The 12048-nt window shown below is 43.5% G+C and overlaps 1 protein-coding gene across 1 annotated transcript in view; it reads left to right on the top strand.

Moving 5' to 3' along the window:
* The window catches only part of LOC124014004 (adhesion G protein-coupled receptor A3-like), a 61587-nt gene that overhangs the window by 15467 nt on the left and 34072 nt on the right, over positions 1 to 12048 (top strand). Inside the window, exon 2 of the mRNA XM_046328633.1 lies at positions 131 to 202. Within this exon, the coding sequence (XP_046184589.1) occupies positions 131 to 202 (72 nt within the window). The remainder of the gene's footprint in view (positions 1 to 130; positions 203 to 12048) is intronic.

The raw sequence follows: 12048 nt of genomic DNA, 5'->3' as shown, positions 1-12048 counted from the left end.
GTTGAAATTCTACTAACACTACTTACTGCTGAAAGCTGCTGTACTTTTGTCGTTAAAATGTGGTCTTTTGTGGTGTCTTATTGATGTAGACACTTTTAGTGGTTGATACATCTCTTTTTTTTCTTCACAGGATTTTAAGCAACAACAAAATTCAGGAATTGAGGAATGGATCCTTCACCGGGCTGTCTACTTTGGAAAGATTGTGAGTCTTATTATTTTTCATAATATTCTCATGTTTCCCACAAGCTCTGACCATGACAGAATCAACAATGAGTGTCATTTATGCCTTTCATCCCTGTTTCCCTGTATATGCATTTCAATTGTGGCCGGCACAAAAAAAGGAATAACACTGCAATGTGCCAATCGATATCAAGAATCATGTCTTGCTCTTCACATGCTCTTTGACGAGACACACATTCACTGCACATCTATTGCAACTTACAACCAGTCAGTACAGAAATTCTGCATGACAATCCAGTAGATTTAGAAGAATCAGGGGCCTTATGAAATGGACTTTGGCTTCATGCCAACAGAATATCCAGGTCACACAAAACCAGGAGGCATCCAGCACTTGGATGGCACTAGAGAGGGTTAAAAATAGGTATGGCCTCCAGGGTTAACTATTGTCGGACAATGGGATGCTCTTAGTAGGACCGTACTTCCAGAATGTGCCAGCATCTTTTCAGTGAGTCTAAAACCAACCCCATCACCATTACCAGATATGCCATATTATAAACAGGGTGGTTCAATCCCTGAGTGCTGATTGGCTGAAAGCCGTGGTATATTTAAGCAATTAAGCACACAGGCACTGTTGGCGCGAGTGACTCTGAACTTACAATGGCTAGCACCAAGTCGTTCTTTTTTCTTGTGCGTTTTGCTATTTCGTTATTCGCCTCATGACCCCTACATGTTTTTTTGAATACAAACTTTCTTTTCCCAACTGTGGGACAGACTGTTTGTTCCCACACTTGGACTCTGACTCTCTATTGGGTACACAGTCTTTTGGCCTCCCATCCTATTCTAACCAGCTCTCGTCGACTTTGTATTCATGTTACCTGATGAAATTGCTGTACAATATGATCTTGTTGCCATCTGATGCACATTCAGATGTTATAGATTAGTACTGCAGAGCTCTCCCTGTACTATGCCGTGCCTTGATTGTATTACTGTTGATGATATCTGGAAATGTGCATTTACACCCTGGCCCATCTACTGTTGGTAGCCCCAAATCTGACTTGGTATCTGCTTCACTGTTTTCTGTCTTTTAAAAGCCTGGCTTTTCTGCACGTTAACACTAGAAACTTATTACCTAAAAAAATATATAAATTGAAAGTGTTGGTTCAAAGCTCCTATCCAGATGTGTTGGTCATTACTGAGATGTGGTTAAGGAAGAGCATTTTGAATACTGATGTTAACCCTTTCTGGTTATAACCTTTTTCGGTAAGACAGATCTTCCAAAGGTGGGAGAGTGGCACTTTACCAAGGATCAACTAGAGTGCTCAGTTGTCTCCACCAAGTCTGTCCCCAAACAATTTGATTTGCTGACTTTGTGCATTTAAACTTTCAAATAGGTCTTTGTTGACTGTTGCTGGCTGCTATCGTCCTCCATCAGCACCGGCCTGTACCCTACCTGCCCTAAGCTCTCTCCTGGCCCCTTACACTAAATCTGAATTTGTCCTGCGAGGTGACCTAAACTGGGACATGCTTAAACCACCTGACTAAGTCCTAAAGCAATGGGAATCCCTAAATCTTTCTCAGATTATTACCAATCCCACAAGGTATGACTCCAAACACCCAGAAAAGGCTACTCTTCTTGATATTACCCATTAGGATTATTTGTGAGGATATCAGTCTGGTGTTTTCTGTAATGACCTTAGTGATCACTGTTTTAAAAACTTTATTGAGCAAGCCTTCCGTCATGAACTGGCCTCTGTAAAATGGTATAGAATCAGCTTGATCCCCTCTGTTGAAGTTGCTTGGACCTTCCGTTTTGATATTTTCAGTGGTATTGTTCACAAACATGCCCCATAAAGAAAATGAGAATTAAAAACAGGTTCAGCCCCTGCTTCGACCGTGATCTTGCAGAGTTACTCCACCTCAAGAATTGCATTTGGCGAAAGGCTCGCCACACGCATACTCAAGCTGACTGGTTCTTGTTCAGGCAAATGAAAAATAAGTGCAGGCTATCCGGAAGGCCAAATTTAGTTACTTTAAGGAGCAGTTCTCTCTCTGTAGGTCTAATCCTAAGAAGTTCTGGAAAACAGTTAAAGACCTGGAGAATAAACCCTCCTCCTCCTCACAGCTGCCCATGACCCTTAAAGTTGATGATGTGGTTGTTACTGACAAGAAGCGCATGGCTGGGCTCTTCTTCACTTCATTAAGTCAGGATTCATATTTGACTCAGCCATGCCTCCCTGCCCGTCCAACATTTCCTCATCTCCCATCCCTTCTAATGTGACTTTCCCCGATGCTTCTCCCTCTTTTCTCCCTGCCCCGCAACAAAGTTTCTCCCTGCAGGCAGTCACTGAGTCCGAGGGGTTAAAGGAGCTACCGAAACTTGACCCCAAAAAAACATCTGGGTCAGATGGTTTAGACCCTTTCTTCTTTAACTCTTAGAACTACTCATCCCGGATCCGGTATATTTGTCATCAGCAACCGCTGAATAGCATAGTGCAACAGTCAAAAAATATTACGAGAAAATATTCATATTCCTGAAATATATCGAAACACAGCTTAGCCTTTTGTTAATCATCCTGTCGTCTCAGATTTTGAAATTATGCTTTACAGCGAAAGCAATGCAAGCGTTTGTGTAAGTTTATCGATAGCCTAGCATAGCATTATGTACACTTAGCATCAGGAAGCTTGGTCACGAAAATCAGAAAAGCAAACAAATGAACTGTTTACCTTTGATGATCTTCGGATGTTTTCACTCAAGAGACTCCCAGTTCGACAGCAAATGTTCCTTTTGTTCCATAAATATATTTTTTATATCCAAAAACTTGTCAATAATCAACTGACTAGCTTTCTTGATGTCTCTAGTATTCTCTCTGGTATGCAATCTGGTTTCCGCTCAGGTTTTGGATGTGTCATTGCAACCTGAAAGTTCCTTGATTCTTGATTTTAAGCAATGTTGTGCTGCTATTTTTATTGACTTAGCCAAAGCTTTTGATATGGTTGATCATTCCATTATTGTGGGCCAGCTAAGGAGTATTGATGTCTCTGAGGGGTCTTTGGCCTGGTTTGCTAACTACTTCTCTCAAAGAGTGCAGTGTATAATGTCAGAAAATATGTTGTCTCAGCCTCTGCCTGTCACCAAGGCTCAATCCTAGGCCCCACACTCTTCTCAATTTACATCAACAACAGCTCAGGTAGTAGGAAGCTCTCTCATCCATTTATATGCAGATGATAGAGTCTTACACTCAGCTGGCCCCTCTCCAGATTGTGTGTTAAATGCTCTAAAACAAAGCTTTCTTAGTGTCCAACAAGCTTTATCTACCCTTAACCTTGGGGCGGCAGGGTAGCCTAGTGGTTCGAGTGTGTGACTAGTAACCGGAAGGTTGCGAGTTCAAACCCCCGAGCTGACAAGGTACAAATCTGTCGTTCTGCCCCTGAACAGGCAGTTAACCCACTGTTCCTAGGCCGTCATTGAAAATAAGAATTTGTTCTTAACTGACTTGCCTGGTTAAATAAAGGTAAAATAAAAAACCTTGTTCTGAACACCTCCAAAACAAAGTTAATGTGGTTTGGTTATAAGAATGCCCCTCTCCCCACAGGTGTGATTTACTACCTCTTGGGGTTTAGAGCTTGAGGTAGTCACCTAATACAAGTACTAGGGAGTATGGCTAGACAGTACACTGTCCTTCTCTCAGCACATATCAAAGCTGCAGGCTAAAGTTAAGTCTAGACTTGGTTTCCACCCTGGTTCAGATGACCTTGATAGATTAGACATCATTTATAGATCGGCAGGTGAGGGTACTTTCGAGCGGCTAGATGTTCTTTGCCATTCGGCCATCTGATTTGTGACCAACGCTCCTTATAGGACACATCACTGCACTCTATGCTGGTCATCTGTCTACCCGTCGCAAGACCCACTGGTTGATACTTATTTATTAAACCCTCTTAGAGGCCTCACTCCCCCCTATCTGAGATATCTACTGCAGCCCTCATCCTCCACATACCACACCCGTTCTGCCAGTCACATTCTGTTAAAGGTCCCGAAGAACACGCATCCCTGGGTGTGAGGTCCATCGTCTTTTCAGTCCGCTGCAGCTGGCGACTGGAACGAGCTGCAACAAACACTGTAACTGGGCAGTTTTATCCCAGTCTCTTCATTCAAAGACTCAATCGTGGACACTCTTACTGACAGTTGTGGCTGCTTCGCGTGATCTATTGTTGTCTCTACCTTGTCCTTTGTGCTGTTGTCTGTGCCCAATAATGTTTATACCATGTTTTTGTGCTGCTACCATGTTGTGTTGCTACCATGTTGTCTTGCTACCATGCTGTGTTGCTATGTGGTGCTGCCTTGCTATGTTGTTGTCTTAGGTCTCTCTTTATCTAGTGTTGTCTCTTGTTGTGATGTGTGTTTTGTCCTGTGTTTATATTAAACATTTGTATTTTTAATCCCCGCCCCCATCCCCTCAGGAGTCCTTTTGGTTGGCCGTCATTGTAAATAAGAATTTGTTCTTAACTGACTTACCTAGTTTAAATAAAAATAAATAAAAATAAGGCATGAGGGGGTGTGGTGTATGGCCAATTGTGAAAGTATTCACCCCCCCCCCCTCCCCCAATTTGATTTTTTGGGGGGATTGTATCATTTGATTTACACAACATGCCTACCACTTGAAGATGCTAAATGTTTTTATTGTGACACAAACAAGAAATAAGACAAAAAAAACTGAAAACTGGAGCGTGCGTAACTATTCACCTTCCAATAGTCAATACTTTGTAGAGCCTCTTTTTGCAGCAATTATAGCTGTAAGTCTCTTGGAGTATGTCTCTAAAAGCTTGGCACTTCTAGCCACTGGGATTTTTGCCCATTCCTCAAGGCTAAACTGCTCCAGCTCCTTCAAGTTGGACGGGTTCCGCTGGTGTACAGCAATATTTAAGTCATACCACAGATTCTCAATTGGATTGAGGTCTGGGCTTTTACTAGGCCATTCCAAGACATTTAAATGTTTCCCCTTAAACCACTCAAGTGTTGCTTTAGCAGTATGCTTAGGGTCATTGTCCTGCTGGAAGGGAAACCTCCATCCCATATGGCTTTTCTTCTGGCCACTCTTCCGTAAAGCCCAGCTCTGGGGAGCGTACGGCTTAAAGTGGTCCTATGGACAGATACTCCAATCTCCGCTGTGGAGCTTTGCAGCTCCTTCAGGGTTATCTTTGGTCTCTGTTGCCTCTGATTAATGCCCTCTTTGAGTTTTGGTGGGCGGCCCTCTCTTGGCAGGTTTGTTGTGGTGCCATATTCTTTCTATTTTTTTAAAATAATGGATTTAATGGTGCTCCGTAGGATATTCAAAGTTTCAGATATTTTTTTGTATAACCCAACCCTGATCTGTACTTCTCCACAACTTTGTCCCTGACCTGTTTGGAGAGCTCCTTGGTCTTCATGGTGCCGCTTGATTGGTGGTGCACCTTGCTTAGTGGTGTTGCAGACTCTGGGGCTTTTCAGAACAGGTGTGTAAATATACTGAGATCATGTGACACTTGGATTGCACTCAGGTGGACTTTATTTAACTAATTATGTGACTTCTGAAGGTAATCGGTTGCACCAGATTGTATTTAGGTGCTTCATAGCAAAGTGGGTGAATGCATATGCACGCACCACTTTTTCATATTTATTATTTACATTTTTTTAAACAAGTTATATTTTTAATTTCACCAATTTGGACTATTTTGTGTATTTTCAGTACATGAAATCCAAATAAATATATATTTAAATTACAGGTTGTCATGCAACAACATAGGAAAAACGCCAAGGGGGATGAATACTTTTGCAAGGCACTGTACCACGTCAAAGGGCTGTTCTTAGCACAATGCAACACGGAGTGCCTAGATACACACCTTAGCCGTGTTATATTGGCCATACATCACAAACCCCAGAGGTGCCTTATTGCTGTAATACACTGGTAACCAAAGTAATTACAGCAATATAATTGTTTTGTCATACCCCTGTCATACAGTCTGATATACCACGGCTGTCAGCCAATCATCATTCAAGGCTCGAACCACCCCGTCTTAAACCACAGGTATGACAAAACATTAATTTGTACTGTTCTAATTATGTTTGTAACCAGTTAATAATAGCAATAACACCTCTGGGGGTTGTGGTATATGACCAATATGCCACAGCTAAGGGCTGTTCTTAAGCACAACGCAACGCAGAGTGCCTAGATACAGCCCTTAGCTGTGGCATATTGGTCATATACCACAACCCCCAGAGGTGTCATTGCTATTATAAACTGGTTACAAATATAATATATTGGCAATATACCGCACCTCCTCGTGGCCTTTTTGCATAAATGAATATTGTGGACGTGCTATGTTAGACACGTGCTTTATTTATTATAGACTTGGTCTTTGTTCTATATTGCAGTTATGATGCAAAATCCAATCCGAGCTTGTTCCACACACCAGGAGTTGATTAGTGATTCCTAGTGATTCTAATGGGAGTAAAAATGATTCCGTGAGATATTCTTACACCTGTTAGTGAGGAAGAATTTAGCTTAGTTGAAAGTATACCAATTGCTTTGAGCTAGAGTGAGAGTTAGGAGGAGAGCAAAAGAAAGATTAGTCAGAAAGTAAGAGTGAAGGCTAGAGAGGAGCAAAGCATAGAGGGGAGAGTCGGCCTGCTCTACTTTCTCTGCCTCCCTGTCAATAGGCAGCAAAGACATTTATTGAGGCGGTGTGCTCTGTCAATATTGAGTGTGCTTCGGAACGATGGCGTGAGCCTGCCGAAATTCATCGTTCCTGCCGCAGTGCAAAGCGTCTGTCTTTGGAGTTTGGAATCTCACCGCCCGTGTTTCCCCCGAGATTCCGAGGAAATGCTCTCGGCTCGTGTGTTGTGGACCTCTGGTGATTTATCGCTTTGGAATGGCTTCATGCAGATAAAATAACCAGACCATTAATAGCTTTTACCCAAGGCTACAGTAACAGATGACTGCATCGATGGGGAATTTTAAGGGCATATTTTCCATCCAATTTTTCCAGGTCTTGTTAAAAGGGTCAGGAATCTGCCCGTGGGAGGTACTTGAAACCTTTTTTGGCCGCAGTCAGTCATCTGGTATTGGTTCTGAAACCATAGCCAAGTGGTTGAAGGTTGGATAAAACTAACTCATCCCCTAATGTTGGGTCACAGTGAGTTAAAGTTTGAGAGTTTTACTTAGAATGTACCTAGAGTTATACCTAGGCATAGATCTGCTTCAGAATATCACTGCACTGCAATGAGTGCACGTCATACTCCGTGGTTCTTTGAGTTACGCTTGGACTAGCCACATGCCTGATCTCACCTGACTCCCAAATTGTTTACGGGTTTGGGGAGAGCTTCCCTCCTGGTTTTTATAAGTGGGTCAGATGCTAGAATTTCAGAGTGGAAGGCCTCAAGATAAATCAGGGGCCTTTTCTGACGCTAAGTGTAAAGCGTCTTTGATCCTCCAACGCCGAGGAAGTCTTTTAGTGCTCTTTACTTCGTCTTAATGCATAGTATACGGCCAGTCGCTGCGGCTGGCGAGTTCATTCTCTGTGTCAAAGAACCGTGTAGCCAGTGGCACATCTACCTTAGAAAGTAGCTCCCATTGTGCTCCCCCCCCCCACCCATCCAGTGAAGCTCTTTGCTTTGTCATTCTAATGAAGCCAAGCCAAGGCTAGAGGTCTCGGCAGAGGGATTCACACACAATGCCAGCCCGGCCTCATGCTGAAGCATCCCTGCTTTTCTGCCTTCCAGCCTCCTCCCTCCTCATCCCCTCTCCCTCTCACCCTCTCTCCTCCTGCTACAAAAAAAAAAATCTGTGCCCTGGTCTGTTTGCATGCAGTGATGCGCTTGCAGTGATGCGCCCCCCCCCCCCCCCCCCGCAAACCTTACTCCACACCCTCCCTCCTTTCTCAGACCACAGCCCTCAAAAAGGGGGTTTCTCCTCTGCTTCAGGTCTATCTGTCTGTGTGCATTGGTGCGTTTTGGGATTTCAGCTGGTTGTGTGGCAGGCAGTGGGGGGGAATTGATTAGCCCTCTTCAGCCATGGCCGTGAAATCTCAGGGTACTGTGGCAGCAACAGTGTTTTGTGAGGGCCAAAGGTGCCCTGGCATGAGATGAGGTCCACTGAGTCCACATTATCACCATCCTACACGGTAATATGAACCCAAGCCAGCTGCTGTCGCACGGTAATTCTCTCCCAAAACTGACACGGAGTCAAGACAGAGGGAATGGTTATTATTACAAATGAAGCAGGGATAATCTCTTGTTATTTGGAAGGACTGGAGGAGGTTTTGAGTTTCAAATGGAACCTTTGCTATGGAGAATGACAGTATATGAGGAATGCTAGTCTTTTATGCATGTAAGAGAACTAAGATTGTGTACCTGTAGGTTATCAACATTGCATAAGATAACAGGTTTCAAGTTGTATTAGTCTTATGTACGGGATATGCATGGTATATATCGTCCCATGTCGACTCCAATGCTTCCCACAGTTGTGTCAAGTTGGCTGGTAGTGGATCTCGACTCCAAATAGCTTGTTCCATCTCATCCCACAGATGCTCGATTGGATTGAGATCTGGTGACTGGGCAGGCCACTGCAGTGAGATGAATTGACCGTCATGTTCGTGGAACCATACCTGAACAATCTTAGCCATGTGGCATGGTGTGCTATCCTGTTGAAAAACATGTATTTGCAGATGGATAAACTGCTGTCACGAATAGGTGCACCTGATTGACAATGTTCAGATATCCTGTGGCATTCAAACCTGCTCCACTTTTATCAAGGGGCCCAATGTGTGAGAACCCACCCCACACCATCACCCCACCACCATCTGTCTGCAATGTTGACACGCGGTGTGATGGATGCATGTGGCTTTCTCCATACCCAAGTCCTCCCATCAGCGTGAAACAGCAGGAACCGGGATTCAACAGACCAGGCAATGTTTTTCAAATTCTTCAGTGTCCGGTGTTTTTGTTCCTTTCGTCCACTGCAAATGCAGTTTCTTGTTTTTTTTTTGCTGAAAGAAGTGGAACTCTGTAAGATCCTCGGCTGCCATACCCCATTCATGTCAAGCTACGATGAGTTGTGCATAATTTTTGGGGTCTTTGGGCACTAAAGTTGGACTGGAGTGTCAGTTGACTAACTGTTGCTCTGCACAATTTGTGTCAGCCTTCCTTTGTCCTCTATCAATCAATTACTTGTTTTCGACCACTGACCTGCCATTGGCTGGATGTCGTTTGGGTTTTGGACCATTCTTGATACACACGGGAAACTGTTGAGTGTGAAAAACCCAGAAGAGTTGCAGTTCGACACCTGGCACCTGCTACCATATGTTCAAAGGCGCTTACATCTTTTGTGTTGCCAATCCATTCACCCCCTGAATTGCACACATACACCATCCTGGTCTCAGTTGTCTTAAGGCTTAAAAATATTTCTTTAACCTGTCTCCTCCCATTCATCTACACCAGTGGGTCCCAAACGTTTTATAGTTCTGTACCCCTTCAAACATTCAACCTCCAGCTGCGTACCCCCTCCAGCACCAGGATCAGCGCACACTCAAATTATTTTTTTGCTATCATTGTAAGCCTGACACACACACACACACACACACACACACACACACACACACACACACACACACACACACACACACACACACACACACACACACACACACACACACACACACACACACACACACACACACACACACACACACACACACACACACTATACGATATATTTATTAAACATAAGAATGAGTGTGGTTTTTGTCACAACCCGGCTCCTGGGAAAGTGACTAAGAGCTCATATAGGACCAGGGCACGAATAATAATCAATAATTTTGGTCTTTATTTAGCCATCTTATATATAAAACTGTGAATAACTAACCACAGGTTAATGAGAAGGGTGTGCTTGAAAGGATGCACATAAATCTGCAATGTTGGGTTGTATTGGAGAGAGTCTCCATCTTAAATCATTTTCCACACACAGTCTATGGCTGTATTTAGTTTTCATGCTAGTGAGGGCAGAGAATCCACTCTCACATAGGTATGTGATTGCAAAGGGCATCAGTGTCTTAACAGCGCGATTTGCCAAGGCAGGGTACTCTGAGCGCAGCCCAATCCAGAAATCTGTCAGCGGCTTCTGAGGCTCTCTTGTTCAGATATCGGTAAGTAGACTGGAGGCAGAGCATGAAAGGGATAACGAATCAAGTTGTTTGTGTCGTCCGTTTCGGGACAGTACCTGCGTTATTGCGTACCCAGCTCACTGGTGTGCTTTGCTATATCACATTTGACATTGTCTGTAAGTCTGAGTTTATTTGCACACAAACATCATACAATTATTGAAAGAACTGTGTGTTGTCCTTGTTAATGCAGGCAGAAAAGAGCTCTAACTTCTTAATCATAACCTCAATTTTGTCCCGCACATTGAATATAGTTGCAGAGAGTCCCTGTAATCCCATATTCAGATTATTCAGGCGAGAAAAAACATCACCCAGATAGGGCAGTCATGTGAGAAACTCGTCATCATGCAAGTAGTCAGACAAGTGATAATTGTTTTCAGTGAAGAGGAATTTAAGCTCATCTCTCAAAGCGCTACATGGTCGCTGCCCATATCATTGCATAATGCAGAAAATACACGAGAGTTCAGGGGCTTTGCTTTAACAAAGTCAACCATTTTCACTGTAGTGTCCAAAACGTCTTTCAAGCTGTCAGGCATTCCTTTGGCAGCAAGAGCCTCTTGTGGATGCTGGAGTGTTCCCAAGTGGCGTCGGGAGTAACTGCTTGCACCCGCGTTACCACTCCACTGTGTCTCCCTGTCATGGCTTTTGCGCCTTCAGTACAGATACCAACACATCTTGACCACCAAAGTCCATTTGATGTCACAAAGCTATCCAGCACTTTAAGAAACATCCTCTCATGTTGTCGTGGTTTCCAGTGGTTTGCAGAAGAGGATCTCTTCCTTAATTGACCCCCCATAAACGTACCAGGAGCTGTGCCAGGCCCGCCACGTCTGTTGACTCATCCAGCTGTAACGCATATAATTCACTGACTTGTATGCGAAGCAGTAATTGTTTCAAAACATCTCCTGCCATGTCACTGATGCGTTGTGAAAGTGTTGTTTGATGAAGGCATTGTCTGTATAGTTGTTTTGGCCTTTTCCCCCAGCATTGTCCCAGCATTGTCCCAGCATTATCCCAGCATTATCCCAGCATTATCCCAGCATTATCACAGCATTGTCACAGCATTGTCACAGCATTGTCCCAGCCATATCTGCAGCAGCAGGAAGTATTAAGTCCTCCACAATAGTATGGGGCTTGCCTGTCCTAGCCACTCAGTGTCTCACCATATAAGACACTTCTAGCCCATTCTTATTAGTGGTATCTGTTGCTATTATACAAGTCATACTACTCTAGTAGTCTTAATTCTCGCTCAAATTCCCGTGGCTTAGTTTTTCGAATTGTCATCTTTCATTTCTAAATGTCTGCGCAAGAGTGAAGGTTTCCCGCGAGAGAGTAACAGTTAATGTGATTGGATGTTGATTATTTGACTAGGCTACCTGTATTTGACATTGTTGTTATTTCTCTGAACACTAGCTGGTTTTAATTTGTATTTTTTGGCAGTGAAACGAGCCTACTCAGTCGAGGGGAAAAAACTCACACAAATGTATAGCCCTGCTGGAAAATATAAATGTACTGTTTGAAAATGTAAAGAACATTTAAAAAAATGTTTATAAAATAAATATTTGCTGTTCGCCCTACGGCGGTGTACGCGCAGTGCCGTCGGGGGTACGTCAAATACTTCAGTTTGGGAATACCTCATCTACACTGATTTGAAGTGGATTCAACAGGTGACAT

The sequence above is a fragment of the Oncorhynchus gorbuscha genome, linkage group LG25 (genome assembly GCF_021184085.1).
Source record: "Oncorhynchus gorbuscha isolate QuinsamMale2020 ecotype Even-year linkage group LG25, OgorEven_v1.0, whole genome shotgun sequence".
NCBI classification, from domain to species: Eukaryota; Metazoa; Chordata; class Actinopteri; order Salmoniformes; family Salmonidae; genus Oncorhynchus; species Oncorhynchus gorbuscha.
This window is presented reverse-complemented; position numbering and strand designations above follow the sequence as displayed.